Source organism: Eriocheir sinensis, chromosome 9, assembly GCF_024679095.1.
Source record: "Eriocheir sinensis breed Jianghai 21 chromosome 9, ASM2467909v1, whole genome shotgun sequence".
Taxonomy (NCBI): Eukaryota; Metazoa; Arthropoda; class Malacostraca; order Decapoda; family Varunidae; genus Eriocheir; species Eriocheir sinensis.
This window is the reverse complement of record NC_066517.1, coordinates 11,162,550-11,184,230: the sequence shown is the minus strand read 5'-3', so window position 1 is coordinate 11,184,230 and position 21,681 is coordinate 11,162,550. Positions and strand designations below refer to the sequence as shown.

General features: G+C 41.9%; 1 protein-coding gene across 1 annotated transcript; it reads right to left on the bottom strand.

Annotated features, from left to right (window-relative positions):
- Positions 1-5,135: 5,135 nt before the first annotated feature.
- On the bottom strand, positions 5,136-15,851 carry LOC126995919 (cyclin-dependent kinase 9-like). Its single transcript, XM_050855819.1, has 8 exons — positions 15,672-15,851; positions 13,957-14,038; positions 13,365-13,455; positions 12,795-12,961; positions 12,271-12,386; positions 11,990-12,128; positions 10,288-10,510; positions 5,136-9,709 (listed from the first exon to the last, which is right to left on the bottom strand). The coding sequence occupies exons 1-8, from the start codon at positions 15,773-15,775 to the stop codon at positions 9,408-9,410; spliced, it is 1,224 nt and encodes a 407-aa protein (XP_050711776.1). The 5' UTR covers positions 15,776-15,851; the 3' UTR covers positions 5,136-9,407.
- Between the last annotated feature and the right edge of the window lie 5,830 nt (positions 15,852-21,681).

Genomic DNA, 21,681 nt, shown 5'->3' with positions numbered 1-21,681 from the left:
GTTAATTACTGTGACAATTATGAGAGAGAGAGAGAGAGAGAGAGAGAGAGAGAGAGAGAGAGAGAGAGAGAGAGAGAGAGAGAGAGAGAGAGAGAGAGAAAATATGCACCCACGTCTCTTTCTTAATGGATTTGTGAATTTACTGATCGCAACTCTGGTGAAGGAAGGAAGGAAGGAAGGAAGGAAGAAGAGAGAGAAGGACGGAAAAAAAATGAAAAAGGGAAGTAAGGGAGAAAGAAAAGAAAGAAGGATGATAAGAAGAAAGGAAGAAACAAAGAATAAAAACAAGGGAAGGAAATAATGAAGAAAGGAAGGTAGACACGAAGAAGGAAACAACGAAAAAAGAAAGAAATAAAGAATGCAAGGAAAGAAAGAAGAAAATTAAGAGAAAAAAGGGACAAAGGGAGAAAAGAGAAAGAAAAAAGAAAGAGAAAACAGAAACAACAGAAAATGAGAAAAAAAGAGGAAAGGAAAAGTGAACAAAAACGGAATAGAAAGAGGAAGAAGAATGAAGAAAGAAAGATGAGGAGGGAGATAACATTAAGGGAAAAGGAAAGGGAAAAGAGGGAGAGGAAAGGAAGAAGATAAGAGACAAGAGGTAAGAAGTAAAGGAGGAGGAGGAGGAGGAGGAGGAGGAGGAGGAGAGATAGGAAATGGGGAGGAGAAGAGGAGGAGTTGTCTTAGCAAAATGGGTGTGGTGACTATGTGGAGGAGGAGGAGGAAGAGGAGGAGGAGCGGCGTCTGGCTGGCTAGACCTCATGACGGAGAGAGAGAGAGAGAGAGAGAGAGAGAGAGAGAGAGAGAGAGAGAGAGAGAGAGAGAGAGAGAGAGAGAGAGAGAGAGAATTATACCCCTCCCCCTCTCCCCCCTCCCCTAAAAAGTATTCTTACCTCCCTCCTCCTCCCCCTCTTCCTCTTCCTCCTCTTCCTCCTCCTCCTCCACATACATTATCACAGTCATATGCGAGGGTGTCATGCTACTCTCTCTCTCTCTCTCTCTCTCTCTCTCTTTTTTCTGTTTTCTTTTCCATTTGCAATTTTCTCGACTCATTTGAGAGAGAGAGAGAGAGAGAGAGAGAGAGAGAGAGAGAGAGAGAGAGAGAGAGAGATCGCCCACACCTATTTCCTTAGCAGACTGCCACGCCCACTCTCTCTCTCTCTCTCTCTCTCTAGGGAACGAGTTAAACCGAATGTATCTTTCTTACCTCCTCTCCCTCTTCCACCTCTTCTCTCCCCTTCTTTCCCCTCACCTGCAATAACGTGTGGCGAGGAGGAGGAGGAGGAGGAGGAGGAGGAGGAGGAGGGAGGGGAGGAACATTTGGGATCGGAAAGAGGGCAGAAGTCAGGAAGGGGAAGGGAGGGGAAGGGAGAGAGGAAAAGGGGAGAAAAGGAAATGAGGGAGAGGGAGAAGATTAGTGATATAGATAGATAGATATAAAGATAGATAGACATATAGACAGATAGAGGGGGAAAAGAGATGTGCGACTGTAAAAAAAAAAGATAAAGGGAAAGGGAAGGAAAAACTAAGAATAAGGGAAGAAAGGAAACACAGAAAGGGGGATGAAAGGGAATTCGGAGGGATTAAGTAATGTAAGGTAAAGAAAGATAAGAAAAGGTAGAAAAAGGTAGACACGTAAAGAGAAGTAAGAGAAAGTTAAGGAAAAATAAAGAAGAAGAAGAGGAAGAGAAAGTAAAGGATGCAAGGAGGAGGAGGAGGAGGGAAGTAGGTAAGAGAAGAGAGAAAGAAAGGAGATGAGGAGTAAGGGGAAGAAGTGAGGGAAATAAGAGAAAGAGGAAGAGGGGAGATGAGAGGATAGGAAGGGAATGAGATGAGAGGGGAAGGGAAGGGGGGGGAAGGGAAGGGAAGGGAGGGGGGGGAAGGGAAGGGGAGGGGAGAGGAAGGAAGGGAAGGGAAGGGAAGGGGAGGTAAGGGAAGGGCAGGTAATAAGGAGAGAGAGAGAGAGAGAGAGAGAGAGAGAGAGAGAGAGAGAGAGAGAGAGAGAGAGAGGTGACTCATTCAGAAACAAAAAAAAAAAACGTATTGAGTCACGTCGGTCATTTCCTCCATATGCATCTCTCCTCTTCCTCCTTTTCCTCTTCCTTTGGTTCCTCACTTCTCGTTTTCTTTCATGTTATTCCCTTTTGTCTCCTCCTTCTCCTCTACCTTTCTTCTGCATTATCTTCCCTACTCCCTCCTCCTCCTCCTCTACCTTTCTTCTGCATTATCTTCCCTACTCCCTCCTCCTCCTCCTCTACCTTTCTTCTGCGTAATCTCCCCTATTCCCTCCTCCTCCTCTACCTCTCTTCTGCATTATCTCCCCTCCTCCTCCTCCTCCTCCTCTACCTTTCTTCTGCATTATCTTCCCTACTCCCTCCTCCTCCTCCTTCTCCTCTTGTCCATTATTCTTCCTTCCTCCTCTTCCTCCATTTACTTCATTATCTTCGTATTATTATCTTTCCATTTTCTCTTTTTGTCTTCTGCATTATCTCTTCTTCCTCCGCCTCCTCTTCCTCCGTTTTCCCCTTTCCATCACTCCTCATTTCTCCTTTCTGCTCCACTTCCCTCCCCTCCATCCTGTCTTTTTCCTCCATCTTCTTCCCTCCTCCTCCTCCTCCTCTTATTCCTTCCTCTCGTCTCTTTTTCTCTTCTTTTTCTTCTTTATTAACTATTCCCTCCTCCTCCTCCTCCTATCCAACTCTTTTTCGCGCGCGCGCGTGCGTGCGTGCGTGTGTGTGTGTGTGTGTGTGTGTGTGTGCAAATCTTATTTGTTTGTGCAAAAACAAAGTAAAAACATTTTGGAAAAATTAACAACGAAGGTGAAAGAGGAGGAAGAGAGAGAAGAAGAGGAGGAGGTAACACTTAAAAAAAAAAAAAAAAAAAAAATCAGTTATAAATAGAACATCAACTTTTACAATCTCTCTCTCTCTCTCTCTCTCTCACGGGGATCGAACCGGGAGCCATCCACACCTTAGCAACACACACACACACACACACACACACATCAAACTCAGCCCCGTTGATGTTTGCATGAGAGAGAGAGAGAGAGAGAGAGAGAGAGAGAGAGAGAGAGAGAGAGAGAGAGTTAGGAATGATAGTAGTTAAAATAGTAGTAGTAGTAGTAGTAGTAGTAGTAGCAGTAGTAGACAATGGTGGTGGTGGTGGTTGTGATGGTGGTGGTTGTGATGGTGGTGGCGGTGGTGGTTGTACGTGGTGGTGGTGGCGCATACCCTGCAGTCTTATTGATCACCACCATCTCCTCCTCCTCCTCCTCCAAGCAAAGACTGTCTGCTTTCTCCTCCTCCTCCTCCTCTTCTCTCTCTCTCTCCCCCTACTCTATGCTTCTTTCTCGTTCTCTCCCCGTTTGATTTTTTTGCCCCCCCCCCCCACCTCTCTCTCTCTCCATTATGTTAACGGTTATTATTTGGTCTCTATTATTACATTTTTCCTGTTCTTTGTTTATTTTCCTCCTCCTCTTCTTCCTTTTCCTCCTCCTCCTCCTCTTTTCCTTACTTCTCCTCCTCCTCTTCCTTTTCCACCTCTTTCCTTTACTTGTTCCTCCTCTTTCTTTTACTTAATCTCTCTCTCTCTCTCTCTCTCTCTCCCTCCCTCACTTTCTTCCTTTATGCTCCACCTTTCCCTTCCTCTAAGAAACAATTAAGGTCCCTCTGCCTCCTAATCCAATTATGAAAAACAAAATATTTATACTGCCACTGCCTTATATTACACAAACAACAACAACAACAACAACAACAACTACTACTACTACTTTCTAATTGACTCATTTCCCGTGTAAATTAGGGTGAAATCAGACTTGAGGGAGAGGAAATTAAACACCTAGAGGCCCTAATTTGTAGCAGTAACCCCTACAAACAGACGTGTGCTCTCCTCCCCGGTGACTTAATGAAAATGGTGTTGCAGGACAGACTAATTATTTTGTCATCAATGTTTTAATTGTTGTACTCTGTTTTGTGGCGTCTTCATTGTTAACTTTACTTGTTTATTGTTTATCTTCAACTGTCTGTCCTCATCCTGCTACAGTTCTCTTATACATATTGTACACCACATACACAAACACCCCAATGTCATTTACACTACACTACATTCACATAAATGTATATACACACAACAACGTCTCCTTTGTGTTTTGTCTGTCCTAATGACTTGTGTATATTTTTGTAATACCTTGAAGGGCACTGGTTTTTCCTTTTACCCGTGGACCAACTAGCAGCAGAACACTCACTAAAAACCAACAAACTTACCCAATACAGCTGTTACTAGGGCACACGCACACACACACCTTTATCTCTTATGTTCTGTATGTCTGTTTCTGTATGTCCTTTTTTTTTATGCTGAGATACAAATACAATCAACTTACCACTCACAAATTTCACTACACACACACACATATTGCTATTGGTAAGACAAACTCACTCACTGACCTCCATTTCTTCCTGTTTTGGGTGTTTGTCTATGTCTTTTTATATATGAAGACAGAGAAAAATAAATCTACTTTCCCATTCACTAATTCCTCAACACACACACATAGCTATCGAGGAAAAGACAAACACACAAACTTATCTTCACTTTCTCCTCTGCTTTGTATGTCGTTCTGTTCTTTTCCTTTTATACAACAAGAAAAACAACAGCCTTACCACACCAGTTCTTCTACACACATATTGCAATTGATAAGAACATACACCTTTTATAAGCACTGACTCTTATGCCTTTTAAAACTATCACTAAAGGTAAGCATTCACACTCACTAACCTTATATTCTTCCTCTGTTCTTTGTGTCTCTTCTCATTCTCTCCCTTTCTCTCTGTTTCTTCTTTTCCTTTTCATCTCCTGCTTCCTTCCTTTCTTCCTCACTCACTCACTAACCTTCAATTCTTCCTCTTTTCTGTGTGTCTGTTTTTCCTCACTCTCTTCTGTTCTTCTTTTCTCTTTCACCTTCTTCCTTCCTTCCTTCCTTGCTCACTCTCACTTATAACCTGCAATTCTTCCTCTGTTCAGTGTCTCCTCTCTCACTCTCTTCTTTTCCTTTTCATCTCCTCCTCCTTCCTTCCTTCCTCACTCTCACTCTTCACGCTGCAGAGACAAAAGAAACAGAGAGGTTGAGCCAATAAAAACACATGTCCAGTTGATGGGTAACCTTTATTAGATGGAAGAAAAGTTAATAAAAAAAAAAAAACTTCCCTAAGAATTCGATCATCTTTACAGTGTCAACCTTTTTTTGTTGTTGTTGTTGTTGTGGAAGTGTTTGGGGAGCAAGTTATGGTGGTGGTGGTAGGGAGAGAGGTGATGGTGGTTAGTGGTGGTGGTTGTAGTGATAGGTAAGTGGGGTGAGGTTGTGGTGGGAGTAGTAGTGGGAGTAGTAGTAGTAGTAGTAGTAGTAGTAGTAGTAGTAGTAGTAGTAGTAGGAGGAGGAGGAGGAGGAGGAGGAGGGAAATGGTGATCCTAGTTAGAAGTGGTGGTTGTAGTACTGGTTAACAGGGGTGTGGTTGTAATAGGTAGTGTCATTATGGTAGTGGAAATAGTGGTAGTAGTATTGGTAGTTGAAGTAGTGTTGTTAGTAGTGGTACAGGGATGGTTGTCATGCCTGGTAAGAGATACAGTAACTCAGGCATCAACCATTAATTATTTTCCTCTTTAGACACTGGCAACTGTGCTTCACTTATATAAAAATCATACATTGCTAAAAACCTTATCACTACAAGCAATAAATCCCTTCACTGCAGTAAGATATATGTGTAGTGTGGTGTGGTGTGGTGTGGTGTGTGTGTGTTGGGCATGGGCACTGGTTGCTACTGCTGTGAAGGCTTTGTACATGGAGATCACTAACTCATGTCAAAGTCGGCAGGAGAAAGAATTGACAGTTGAGAACTTGCACCAACATCCAACCCTTCTGTCCACCCACGATGGCAGAGTTCGCGAAATTCTTCTTAACATTATTGCTACGTATTATACAGTTTCTCATTCACATCAAGAGCACAGGCATACATATAAATTAACTTGTATATATACATATATGTTGATGATTATTTACATATATAAATCATGGCACTGCCTTCTGAACTGTTTTTGATGGGTGAGACTGCTGAAAAAAATGCATCTTGGTTGCCTTTTGAAAAATAAACTGTTCACAAGAGTCTAGTGCACCCAAGTATTAAGAATTGAATGTTTTGAAAATAAAAGTAATATGTTTTTTACAGTAAAGGAAGCAGCTCAAGGGAAAAAAAAATGAGAAAAAAAAAGCCCACTAATCACTGACCCTGAACTTAGTGATAATAAAATAAAATACTATGCAATTAAATAAAAATCTACGTCTTTGTTTCTGAGTTCTATTGAAAGGATAAGGCACCGGGCCATCCTCTACAACACAGGTAACTGCTCAACCTCATCAGGGAAGCTAGACGACAGGAAGCAGGTGTCAACAGGTGAGGCAGGACTAAGGCCTTCACTGGTCATTAGGTGTTAGTCTGCCTAGAAAGTTTTGCTGCCTGACTTCTTTACATCCCACCAAATTCAGACTTCCAGGAGCCACATTATTTGTTACATGTTTTGTCTCCTTTTTTTCACCTTCCTTCTCTCCTCATCACCCTTTCTCTTTCTTCCCCATCTCTCCCTCCTCCTCTCTTTTAACACATCCCATCACGACTGAGGGAAGTAAGTCTGTCTATGTTTGCTGAGGTTTGAAATGCTCATGTCCAGCACTTGTATTAACCTGTCTCACTCATTCCTCTTACCACAACCCACCCTGGCTATCACACTACCTCAGCATAAACATTCTTTTCTAAGCAAGTTAAGTGAAGTCCATCAACAAAGTTTAGGAGACTTAGTGCACTGCCTCACTCATCCCGTTTGCCACTCAGCTTCCCAGAAATAAAGCTACTTCTCTACCCTGCTGTGGCCATGTTCCCTCATATACACCACAGTGATGCACATCGTCTCATCTGCTGCCAAAATTTGCCCCTCGTGCTACAAAGGAAAATATGAGTTTGTTTCACTACTTTCAGTCATACATGGGAATGCAGCTGAAATGTTTATTCCTATATGTACAGCACAACTTAGCCCACTCCTGCCTATGGATATAAAGCTGCAATGCCCTTCTCTGTTTCAAGAGGGTAGTCTTCCTCTTCTACATTGATTCATGCCCGGAAAAGCTGTCTTACAAGATTATTTGAAAACGAATGTACGGTTCATTCTCTAATTCAAGAACCTAATACCACCCACCCTGCCCTCCACACTGCCCTGGGGGAACATACCAAGCTGAAAAGAAATGTCCACAGCAGGAACAAGCTCACCATCCCCGGCAGGGCCCTCAAAACAGTCCTTCCCTTTACACGAGAGGAAACACTAGTAGTCTTCCTTGGCTCTGAAGCTACAAAGAACTACTGGATTATATACGTTTGAAGTCTTATCACTAGTCCGCTACGCTACGTATGCACTCGTTCTTAAAGGTAACATCAGGTCACTTTGTACTTTGAAGAGGCGTAGCCATAAACCAACTGCTCAATGACTAGAGGGAGAAATTATTTTTACTGTTATACAAAATACAGATATCAGGTACTAAGGACAGTCCATTTGTCTCGTCAACAGACACACTGCTACTTATTCCTAATCTCTGCCTATCAGCTAGGATTTGGATCACTGGTGGTAAAGGGAGTGGAACGCCTGACAGAAAAATATGTGTGTAAATATGAAAACCTCTGAACTTTGTGACTGCACCGAAAATTGTTAGAAATCTTATTTACGACAAAACGTGTTCTTAAACGTTAATTATCCACAAACAAAACATGTCGTACCTCATCCAACCCTTGCTTAGGTGTAGCGTTTAGCAGAAAGACCAATTGGGTAAAAGACGTCAAACAACAACTGACACTGACCTTATCTAAGAACTTATGAAAACACTTTAGAACACCTTGGAAAACACTCTCCCAAAATCTCCAGTACTGGCCCTCAACTAGATTCCAACTCCAGCACTTTCCCACACTTATGCCCTAAACTGACATCAAACCACAGTAAGGAAATGCTTCTCAAACCTGATACACTGTTACCAAGTTAGCCTCTCTAGCTTTAGAACACATGGATGCAGCCTCAACACATACTTTCTACCGTCACGTATGGCAGCACAATAACTTAAAAATACAAAACTGTGGTCCCTGTCAATGAATCAGTCGGAGGTTGCCAATAATTTTCATGCAGGACATTGGGAAGTTATGCACAAAAGAAATGGCTAATGAACAGCGGACTTCATGACACAGAACATGAACATCAGGTACTGTACTTTTTCATGCCGATAATCTAGTGTCTACAGTAAATGTTAATGTGGAAAAATAGCAACCTTGAAACCTTAAAAAGATTGGCTAAAACTAAATAACAAAGATTGTCAGACGACTCAAACCTTCAGCCTCGCAAGTCTACTCCGGAATGAAAAACAAAGAATGTTTCCTGCAGTGATGTTTGCCTTGTATGTGACCTTGTTTTCCATGCCAAATTAAGAAGTTATGGAAAAAATTTTGGAAATACTAACTTAAAATAAAATAAGAATAAATAGAAAGAATAAAGAAATGCTGAGGAATTGCTCCCAACTCTGCTGCCATTACCATGCCCAACAGAACATGCCTCTATTCTACAAGATCAACGTTATGCACAGACCTTTCTCACAAGCACCCTTCACCCCCTAGTTGGCCTCTCTGCAGTGCATTTCCTTTAAAGGCCGTCATGAGCCAAAAAGAAAATCAGCACATCAACACTACACTGAAAAAAATTGAAAAATGATAAACGGTAAGCAAGGGCTGGATGACACACATTGAGACATGGCGGAATAGTTGTACCTTACAACAGTGAATCATAAAAATACTGAAATATTTCCTCAATAAATACACTCAAACCATACAACACTGATTTCTTCTTCAGTATTTCAAGACCTAAAAGTATATTATTTTGTCTTTTGGACTTATGCACTTAAAAAATTAATCATATTTGTAAACATTTGCACCTGTTATTTATCTTGTTGTACTTAAATTTTTGTATGGAGATTACCTATGTACTTAACCTTGCCTTAAGTAATTGGTAAGAGAAAATGGTTTACGTAACCATCAACAAAACCTGCCATGACAACAACTTGCTGCGTCTCCCTAACACAGGCAAGCCAGATCTTTGGCGGCTCTGCAGGACGTCCACGCACAGCACAACGCTTCGGCCATGCATCGGAAGATTGCTCCTCCACGCTAAGAAAGACCTCAAGAAATAAGAAAAAAAACTCTGAGATAAAACCACAAACCAGGAGGGAAAAAAGAGGAGGAATTCTACCATCTGCAGAGCCACGACCGACTCACGGAAAGTCTGACGAGGACCTCCAACACACAAGAGAACTACACCTGTTGGCAACACTGACAGGCCACTCAGAATATTCTCTCTGGGCACGAGGACATACTGGCAACACTGGCGGAGGCGGAGCGGTGGCCTGGCCGTCTTGACCCCCCGGCTTGCGACGTTCCTGAGGACTGAGAGGACTGGGACTGGGATGAAGAGTGGGCTGCCTGGGCTGGTTGGGGCTGGGCGGGCTGCTGCTGGGGCTGCTTCCCTCGCCTAGGTGGGGCCAAGAACTCGAACATGCTGTGAGTGTGGTGGGACAGCATCTTGCCGAGGTCGCAGGGCAGAGGATCGACCCAAAAGAAGTCGTGGTTGAGGGAGGAGTCAGCATCTGTAAGCAGCCTTCCTTGAGTCTGCTGATTCTCTTAGTTTTTAGCACATAATAATTCTTTAACACTATCTCCTTCCTGTATTGATGGGGTATAAGCATCTATAAGCAGCTTTCCTTGAGTCTTTACTTTCTTAGTTTTTACCTTTTAAGTACTATACCTATATAACACTCTCCCTCTGGTACTGATAGGGTGCAAGAGGATGACTGAAGCATACAAAGAGGAGAATGGTGAGGTACGTAGTCTGTTCCTGATACTATGATAAGAATCACATAGAGAAATGATAAATATACCCACAAAAAAAAAAGGATAATTCTACACGTACATATCATATTTCATAAACAAACACACACAAAAAAACATATACACACTAAAACATTTACTCACACAAAAAAATAAAGTAAATAAAAATAAAAGAAGAAATAAAGGAGGTTAGTAACTAAAATAATAATAATAATAATAATAATAATAAATAAATAAATAAATAAACAAATGAAATAGCTAGAAAAAGAAACACAGCAAATGAATAAGAAAATAAATAAATAAGGTAAATAAATAAACAAATAAACAAAAGGCTTACCCATTCTCTTCGACGGGTCCAGGGTGAGCATCTTGTCAATGAGGTCGCAGGCATGCGGGTCCCGAACGTAGGGCTTGAGCCGGTCCTTCACCTTACGCTTGTGGTTCTTGGGCAGCTCCATGGTCGAGTAGAGAGGCAGGAGCTCCACGCCCGGCCACAGCTCGGGGGTAATGGAGCCACACAGCTGCGAGATGAGGTTAAGCTGATGCTGTTCCGTGCTGCCCTGTTGGGGGGGAAAGATGGGGAAAAGAGGGAGGAGGGTCAGTGCTTGTGGGGAGGGTTGTCAATGGGAATGTTTGGAAGGTTATAAGATTACCTCTGTGGCAGGTTAGTGTTTGTGTGGATGGTTATCAATGAGATTGTTGGGAAAGTTTTATAATTACCTCTGTGGCAGGTTGGTGTTTGTTTTGGGTGGTTATTAAAGTACGAGAATGTTGGGAAGGTTTTATAATTACCTCTGTGGCAGGTTAGTGTTTCTGTGGATGGTTGTCAGTACCAGAATGTTTGGAAGGTTTTATAATTACTTATGTTTCCTTAGTCCTCTCGCGCACGATGACACGTTTCGCGTCATCAAAGGGTAAAAGGTCCTGGCGCACGATGACACGAAATGAGTCATAAAAGTTAAAAGAATTGATTGAAAATTAAGTTTTTGGTAAAAGTGCGTCAAATTTGGGAGCATCATTTGTTGGGATAAGTTTCAATTAAGTCACTGAGGTCAAAATTTCTAAAAGGAGAGCAGATGAGGAGCTTTGAGCGACATTTTCATATGGATTCAACAGTATTTATTGTCTGCTTTCAATGCAGGAAATGAACAGAGTACAGCTAGCTCGTTGCCCTAAATAAAAGTAGTCCCAGGAGAAATTTAAGGATTTCAGATTAAAGAAACAGAAATCTCAGAATAAAATAAATTGCAGCAGAGCCAAAAACCCTTTTTCTCAAATTAATATATTCGACTAAAAAAGTTGGCCCACAAAATTTCAAGCTAGCAAGTGGGGAAGAGTTGGTACTTCAGATTTATTGTCTACAATACTCTATACGGAGACTTGAAAAAAGTTTGTATTGTTTATATATATATTTTCCTTTATTTTTATTTGCGCATGTTCTGGTAAAAGTCTTTATGAAGCCATTGATACCAAATTTATTGGAGTACGATATATCTGTGAGGGTAAAATACGTCCGGGAATGTAGAGTATCGTGGCGGCAAAAAAAGGCTGGTCGGGCCTGAGAAATGCATGGTGAGTGGAACAGAAACTTATTGGAAACTTACGGTGCACGAGAGGGTTAGGAGTCTTAGGAATGCTTTTTTACAGTTAGAGGAAGCAGACTGAGGTATTGATTAACTGATTGGGCTACATATGGAGTCTTAGGAATGCTTTTTTTTTTTTCACAGTAAGAGTAGGCTTACAAAGGTACTGACTGACTGATTGATTGGGCTATATACTCGTGGTGCTGCAGACTAAGATAAGGTGAAGTCGGGGGCATATGCTAAAGCTATCCATGGCAGGTCGATAAATGGGTACCTGGGAATCTTGGAGGAAGGTAAAATGGGGTAAGCCAGATGTTCCACTTGTCTTGTGTTCCAGGGTAATGTGTTCTCACCCACCACAGGCTCAAGGGCCAATGCGACGAAACCATTGTGTATGCCCCAAACTTCACCTCCTACCAATAGCATAATAAACAAGCCAGGCCACCCACAACACACCTGCATGATTGGGGTGCGTGTCCACATCTCGGCCATGATACACCCGGCACCCCAGAGGTCTATGGGGGGCCCATAGTTCCTCTCCCCCAGTAGCAGCTCAGGGGGACGGTACCACAGGGTCACCACTCGGTTGGTGTACCTGTGGGGGAAGGTGGTGGTGTGTGATGGTGACACTGATTTTGAACAGTCATAATATGTGATGTAAGCCTGATCAGTAGTCACTAGTCTTGGCTGTAGGGAACATTGTACATGAAAAGGAGCATATCAAGCACTGGCTATACCTGTTGGGTTGGCCATTCCTCTGTGAAAAGGCGCGGGCAAGTCCGAAGTCGGCCAGTTTCAGTGTTCCAGATTTTGTGATGAGGACGTTGGCCGCCTTCATGTCTCGGTGGAGGATCTGGCGGTGGAATCAGGGTTTAGCAATGTGGTTAAGGACTGGGGATCCTCATCAACAAATACAGCTAGAAAACTTGTTGAGATGATCATATCACCTGTTGAGAGTATCAAGACACATCTCCACCTGAAATTGACCTCTCTTTACTTTTATCTTTTTAGGAGCAGCATTTAGCGGGCTTTTTTTTTCTCTACACTTTTTTTGTGCCCTTGAGCTGCTTCCTTTCCTATAAAAAATAAAAAAAGGGGGGGGGGGGCAAGGAAGACATGGAGGCAGTGTGTTAAAGAGGATTTGGCAACACTGAGCATTGGAGAGGCTGAGGCAATGGAGATATATAGTCAGAAGCACACTTATTGACATGAAAGCAAAGATAAAACAGCTTTCTGGCCCCCTTTTCTCAACTACCCTCACCTTGCTGCTGTGGATGTAGAAGAGTCCCTCGAGGAGCTGCTGCATCACCTTCTTGATCTCCCCGAGGCTGAACTTGACATTGTAGTTGGATAGCAGCCCGGCCAGGTCATGCTCGCAGAAGTCAAACACGAGGTAGAAGGTGGAGCGCCAGCGGTTGTAGGCAGAGGCTGTGGGTGGGGGAAGGGAGTGAGTGTGTGGAGGGGTGTGGAGACTCGTGGGTGGATATCTAGGTGAATGAGATGGAATACAAGGTGAATTAGAGTAATTTTGGGCAGGATGGGTGAAGGGAGTGAGTGTGTGGGTCAGTGTGAAAAGTTGTGGGTGATTGAGGTGAGTGAAAACGTGGATGAGGTGGGTGACAAGGAGGATGAGATAGGTGACAAAGTGGATGAGTGTAGAAAGTTGCGGATGGGTGACAGAATCATTAATAACTTTCATATTACTCCTACTTTCAAATCATGAAATTATTCCTCACTTCATTTTTAGTTTCATGTTAGTTTGGTTTCAGTTTCATGACATTATATTTCAAATCCGCAAAAATCGAAGGACAAAAATAACGCTCGTACTCACGTTTTGTGCGGCAGATTTCGTTCAGCTTGACAACGTTATCGTGTTTCAGCTGCTGCAGGATTTTGATTTCTCTGAGGGCTGTGATGGGGAACTGCAAGGCAACACCACAGCTTAGCTCACAGCACACAGCTCACCCTTGGGCCACACACACGACACATGGCTACTAATCAAGGTTACGATCATCAGTTATTTTTAGTTTGCTTGTATGCTTTATGTTGCTCTCTACCTACATCATTCTGCATCAGTCATATGTATAGTTTGGATTGAATTAAATATATATATATATATATATATATATATATATATATATATATATATATATATATATATATATATATATATATATATATATATATATATATATATATATATATAATGTTCAGGTATTGTAATTTCATTTATTATCATTATTATATCTACTATTACCACCCAAATTTGGATGTTTAACACTATTTCTAATTATGATTATTACTTTATTAATACTATTATTTCAATATTATTATATTTATTATGATTATTACTATCATGAAAACAAGGTACATTTTTTTTACTTTGTTTATCATCACAGGCTACACATTTCCTCCATACTTACGCCTTCCTTTTCATTTTCCATCAAAACTTTCTTCAGAGCGACAACCTTCTTTGTCTTCTTGTGGCGAGCCTTGAAGACTTCCCTGTCATGGAAAGAAAAGATCAGTAACCAACAGCTCACCTTGCCCATGTGTCACAATCAAGACTAGATGGATAAGACACAAATAATTGACATTCATTACTAGACCCCTTATGAGTCATCTGGGAGAACTGCAGCTGTGGTGTCTATTTAAGCTGGTGAATAAAGAAACTAACTTATAGTTCACATATATGAAGCCATTCAGCACTCATTCAAATATGAAGCACCTCTCAGCACTCAATAGCATCCAATCTTTTCCATTGTGTATGAATTCAAAATTTGAGTTTTTATTCTCATCATGATTTATCTTCAACCAGAACTACGTATGTCAACAATAACTAGATGATGTGGTAAATATGGAGAGTCACTGCACACCTCCATTATTGCCCCCACAAGAATAATAACCTTACCAAGGTCTCACACACTGTTCTCTAGTTTTACCAGTGCATCATACATATACTGCGTCTACAAGTGATGATAAGAAATAACAGATATTACTCCTCTCCATTTCAACAAACTTAAAACACCTGGTAGTGGGGAGGGGTATGAAGACCAGGGAAACTGTGGTAAAAGCAGGTATTGCAATGATGCTATCTACCTGAAATGAAGCGTTTCTGTGCTCTACTTACGGTGAAAATATATATTTTCTAAATAAATCCCCTGATGGCGGAGGTGTGGGGCAGCGCCATTTTGATAGATGCCAATAAGTGATTGTATGTTTACGTTCGTTAGCAGAAGGCGTTACGTGGAGGGGGTCGAAGAGGGCAAAGCCCCCCTGTTAGAGGTTAGGTTATGTAAAGTTTGGTTGGGGTAGTTTTAATATGCTCCCCCACCCAAAACCCCCGTTTTCCCACAGGTCCCCCAAGATCATTAAGGGAAGGGGATTAGGCCTTTTTCTTTACTTTTAAGTACTTGCATCTTCATATTATGGTTGAGGGACATGTATTTCATCCCTTAACTATACTGTGGGGACGTAATATCGTATTTTGGAGGTGCGGAGTGACTTTCCACAATTATCGATGATGCTCAACCCATGCAGTACTGCAACACTGAAACAAAGTTGAAAGCACTTAATTCAGGTATGTATATCTAGCCTCACCTTTCCCCTAACATAGCAGCAGAAAAGCTAACTAAAGCAACATGAGGCAACCTGACTGGCCGAAAAACCTCCTCATATACACACAAGGAAAACTTTGACATCCAAACATCAATAATCAAGATAATATAGGAATGCTTTATTTTATTATATAATTATGGTATGTAACTGTAAATATTTATGCACACTTTACCAGATGAATAAAAAATACTCAAATGGGGAGGAAAGCAAGAACCCTATGCCAACATGATTCCTTGCACGGCCGACATTAGTGCCAAGATGACGCAAGCAAAATATATGTAGTGATGCAACACCCATCTCCTTACACACACACACACACACACACACACGCCCATGAACATTAATAGCGCCAAGTCGGACGCAAAATACTTGGCACACAATAATCCTACTTGCCATTATTAAGAGTTTAGATACATAAATAAGTGTCCGTGTACATTCTGACGTGAGCAAGACCCGCCTCCTGCCACACGCACAGGCTCACCCAAGGCCACGGACGGAACGTAATGTCTCTGTACTTTACCCGAATGTGCCTTGTCCTATCTTGTCCAGTTTCTCGTACTTGCTGACTTCATCGCAGAAGGGGAAGTGCAGGTCCTCGTAGGTCTTCTCGCGGCTGCCCATCATCGTCCCGTCCTCAGAGGCAGACCGAGGCTTCGTTTATTTACTCCCCGACAGTCTTGCCAACCCTCCCGACGCCGACCACCGACATCAGACATACGAAAATTACTGTATGAATACAATAAATAAACGAGATTTGCTTGTGGAGGAAAAATGGGGAGGATAACATGTAGGAAGGGTGTCTGTAGGATGTGCATGACAGAAGCTTATCTAAATGAATGGGGAGTTAAGTTGGGGAGTGAATGCGTTGTATAGGATGATAAGATGAGGAGACATCATATTAACTATTTCCAAAGGCCAAAAAAAGATCAGTCTGGTTATAATGAGTGTGCGATAAACGGTAACGCCCATACTATATCATATTACTAACATAATTAAAACGAGCGATTCACAGTTAAGATTGATTATGTTAACGCGCCCATATTTATCGCTTCCTACTTCCTCTACTGTGTTGTCATAAATGTCTGCAACTAACCTTTAAACCTCTCGGAAAAATATGAAAGAATAAAAAGATAAATGTATGAAAGTAGATATAAATTATCTGTACTAGCATGTTCGTGTACCACATATAGTTATAATTTAGTACGACAATTTTAGCCAAACCTATACGATACTCTAGTCACTCGTATCTGCTGGTACCACTGCTCCCGAATGGCAATGGCGACAGTTTGATTTATTTGACATGCTTGATTTCAAACTTACAGGAAAGATACGTGCATTTGTAGCTCATTATGCGTTGAGTTTTTTCAGTATATGTAATTTCCTTGTTGTTCTTTGCTTGTTAGGATTGAGGTGTTTGTTTACTCCCCGCCAGGACTAACAACCCTCCCGATGCCGATGTCAACAGTTTTATTTATTTTAAGTGCTTGATTTCAAGCATTTACGAAAGAGAGTATATTTGTTGGCCATTATACGTTAAGCTTCTTTAGTATACGTATTATTGTGTTACTGTTGGTGTTATTTGCTTGATAAACTCCCCCCACAGAACTGACAACCTTCCCGATACTGTTTTTTTTTTTTTTTATCGCGCTTAATTTAAACTTATGGAATAGGATACGTGCATTTAGTGATTCACATACATCTAAACTCTTTGCTTATAATAGTTTGCTCATTCGTATTTGACATCTACCTAAGTTTGCCGTCAGCATCCGTCACTTTGACAACACTTTAAATATTCAACAATACACCAAAACTAACACAAAACAACACATGAGATATGACTCTAATGATGCTTAAGATAATAATAAAAAACTTAAGGCCATATATAACACACTACAGGAATTAGTCTACCTATCTTATCGGGAAAGCAGAATCTCCATCTATCAGGTCAGAGTAAAGGGGCGTGTTCGATATAAAAAATGCTAAGGGCGGTGAGAAGGGAAAAGGATTTGCTTGTGGAGTGACGTGCAAGTTATTTAGCAGAAAAAAAGATCGATGTGTAAATGTAAAAGAAAACATGCAGGAGGGGTATCTGTGGGGAGAAAAAGCATAATAGACGGACATAAATGAATGGGAAGGTAACTTTTATTTTTTGAGGAGTAATATGCAAGTTAACTATATATATATATATATATATATATATATATATATATATATATATATATATATATATATATATATATATATATATATATATATATATATATATATATATATATATATATATATATATATATATATATATATATATATATATATATATATATATATTAATGGTTCTGCCGGACGTGTTACTTGGGTTCCGTGTCGCCGTCAGGAGACTCCGTGGGAGGGAGATATGTAAAACACCTTGCACAGCTTCTGCATTTTAATATTCATCCTTACTACAGTTCACTCTGACTCTTCACTGACTACTAACTATAAACTATGACTTTCTATGCCTGGGACTGGCTCCTTTCGCCCTCTTCTCCTAAATATATATATAAATATATATATATATATATATATATATATATATATATATATATATATATATATATATATATATATTTATATATATATATATTTATTTATTTATTATTTTTTTATTTACAGCTAAGGAGGCAGTTCAAGGGCGTAAATAAAAAAAATAAAAAATAAAGACCGCTACTCACTGCTCCCGAACAGAGGTCAAAGGAGTGTCCAAAACGACAGGTCAATTTCGGAAGGAGAGGTGTCCTGATACCCTCCTCTTGAAAGAGTTCAAGTCGTAGGCAGGAGGAAATACAGATGAAGGAAGATTGTTCCAGAGTTTACCAGCGTGAGGGATGAAGGAGTGAAGATGCTGGTTGACTCTTGCATAAGGGATTTGGACAGTATAGGGATGAGCATGAGTAGAAAGTCGTGTGCATAAATATATATATATATATATATATATATATATATATATATATATATATATATATATATATATATATATATATATACACACATACATATATATATTGTTAAGCCGGACGTGTTACTTGGGTTCCGTGTCGCCGTCAGGAGACTCCGTGGAAGGGAGATATGTAAACACCTTGTACAGCTTCTGTAGTTTAATATTCTTCCTTAGTAGTACAATTAATTCACTGACCACTAGTTTACTATGACTCCGACCGACTCCTCTCGCCCTCTTCTCATATATATATATATATATAGATATATATATATATATATATATATATATATATATATATATATATATATATATATATATATATATATATACAGAACAGCACAGTCTAGAACGTTACAGTATATATTCGATCATACAAGAATGAAGATGTAGCAAAAATATGTGCGAGTTGAAAACACTTCCCGCCTGGCGCCTGGCCGCGGGCTCCGCGGGGCGCGGGCGAGGCCTTGCTCCCCGCCCCCCTGCTCGCTCCTCCTGGAGTCTTCCAGAGGCCCATAGACCCCGGGGGAAGCTTCCAGCACAACACTATCCCCCCCTCTTAATTGTGATCGTCCCGATCACACACTTAACTATGTACAAACATAAGAAAATTAATCAAAAACATAATAATCGTCGTATCGCGTTGTCTCTGTCTTCTGTCCTCTGCCTCCTGCGCGTCTGTCTCCTGGTGCGCCTCGTCGTCGTCCGCTTCTTGGGATGTCCCTGGAACATCTGCCGAAGCCGGGAGGTTATCTCCCTCCGCTGAAAGGTCTAGAAGGCCTATGTCGTCGTCGACCTCCTCTCGGTCCTGGACGTCCCTTGCGTTTTCGTCGGCTGCTGGTTGTCTGTAGTTGTTCCAGGTGTAGTTTCCCGAACCGTGGTACCTCCATAGCCGGTTGACGTGGACAACTTTCAGCTTGGTCCTTTCCGTTCTCCGCATTCAGTAAGTCACATCGGAGAGGCGTTCTAGCACAGTATAAGGGCCTTCCCAGGGGCTTTGTAACTTCGGAGACTGTCCTTTCCTCCTCTGCGGGTTGTAAGGCCAGACTTAGTCTCCTTCTTTGAAGTCAACGTAGCTTGCACTCATATTGTAACCGCGCTTCATGGCCTCCCCGGAGAACTTCAAGGCACCACGGACTTGATGGTGCACCTCTTCCAGCCATTCCTCTAGCTGACGGGCAAAACTGGAGGCGTCCCTTGGGAGGCTTTCCCCAGGAGGCCTTCTTGTCAGTAGGTCCACCGGCAATCGCAGCTCACGTCCAAACATCAGCTTTGCCAGCGAATACCCCGTAGTCTCGTGGGCGGCAGACCTGTAAGCCATGAGGAGCGCAGGCAGCTTCTGATTCCATGAAGACTGGTCATTGTTGCACTGCTTGGCCAACTCCTGGCCCAACGTCCAATTAAACCTCTCCACCATTCCATCTGACTGTGGGTGCAGAGGGGTGGCCCGGGTCTTCTTGATACCCAGAAGCTTGCAGCACTCAGCAAGGACTGTTGACTCAAAATTCCTTCCCTGGTCGGAATGGAGGTCGTTAGGCACACCGAAGCGACAGAAGAACTCCTCCACCAATACCTTAGCGATGGTAGTGGCTTCCTGGTCAGGGATGGCGTAGGCTTCCGGCCACTTGGTGAAGTAATCCATTGTGACGCAGATGTACCTATTTCCGTTCGTCATCAGAGGCAAGGGTCCTGCTATATCCACTGCCACCCGTTCCATGGGGGCTCCAACCTGGTATAGTTGCAATGGGGCACGGTGACGCTTCTTGGGCCCTTCTTTGCACAGCACACCTCACACGCGCGACACCATTCTTCCATATCCTTCCTAATGCCAACCCAGTGGAACCTTTGGCGCAGGCGACTCAGTGTCTTCTTTACCCCAGTTAAGGTGTCCACTGGTAATGCTGTCGTGCATTTTTTTCAAGACGCCTTCCCGGGACTTCATAGGTAGCACCGTGGACCAGTAGTGGTCAAGACCACCATGAGAAACCCAGCGTTGCTGCAACACCCCGTTGTCCATCCGAAGAGTGTCCCACTGAGTCCAGTAATTCTTGGTGGTAGGGCTTTCTCTCGAGATTACCTCCCAACCAGTTCGCGTTGACGACTGACTCAGCCACTCCATAATTGGTCTCAGATCTCGGTCCTCCCGCTGCAATTTCTCAAGTCTTCCCATGGCACCTCCGCCGTCTGTTCCACTGTAGTGCGGCGGCACATATTCTGGACGCTTTCCCTCTGGAGGCAATGTTGACACTCAGGTAGGCAGGGGTGCCGGCTCAAGCTGTCCGTGTTACCGTGTGTTAGCCCAGATCGGTGCACAATTGTGTAGTGATGCTGCTCTAGTTTACCTATCCAGCGAGTAAGCTGGCCCTCAGGGTTTTTCAATGACTTCAGCCACCGCAATGCAGCGTGATCCGTGCGGATGGTGAAAGTTGCACCGTACAGGTAAGCATGGAAAAAGTCAAGGCTCTTGACTACTGCAAGGAATTCTTTCCGGGTCACGCAATAGTTTTTCTCGGCTGGGGCGAGCTTCTTGCTGAGGTAGGCCACAACCCGTTCCATGTCGGCACATGCTTGGGACAGCACTCTACCAATCCTCTCATCACTGGCATCACAATCCGGTATAAAAGGCTTAGAGTAGGGATGGGCAAGTACCGTTAATTTGAGTACCGGTAGTACCGGTACCGAAAACTCAAGTACCGTTAGTACCGGTACCGGTACCGGTACCCGAAGGAGTTTTTTTTTTCTTAATGAGTTCTGATGAAATTCCCAAATAAATTTCCTGTAAAGAAAACTCTCTCTCTCTCCTTCAACTTAATATCAACTAGAGTAGAAATGCAACGTTTAGGAGCCTTCTGATTAATGTAAAATCACTTAGGTTTAAGGACAGACCACCTAGTCTGGACCATGGGGTCTGTGTAGTCTGATTTTCTATGTAAATCTATGTAAATCTCTCTCTCTCTCTCTCTCTCTCTCTCTCTCTCTGAATGAAGTGAATATTTATTTTTTCGAAAAAAAAAATAGCATGTATAGTTATTATGGATGTACTCGATCATAGTCTAATAATAATAACAATATATATTAGCGTTTTCTAAAGACTCGTGGGACTCACTAACTTTTAACCCAAGACTTCGTTTTCTTTTTACTTGCCACTTTTAAATTCGTATGACTCGTTAACGTTTAGAGAGAGATAGAGAGAGAGAGAGAGAGAGAGAGAGAGAGAGAGAGAGAGAGAGAGAGAGAGAGAGAGAGAGAGAGAGAGAGAGAATCATATTTATCAATAAAGCATTAACGAAAAAAGTTTGAATCCTTGGCGAGAGTTTTGGCTGTAAAGAATTGTATGATGGATTATATAAGATGATTAAATATTGGAAGTGTAGTAGGCGAGAGAGATTTACATAGAAAATCAGACCACACAGACCCCATGGTCCAGACTAGGTGGTCTGTCCTTAAACCTAAGTGATTTTACATTAATCAGATGGCTCCAAAACGTTGCTTTTCTACTCTAGTTAATATTAATGTTACGCCAAGGCTTAGCTTAGTTTAAATTGTAATTGGCGCC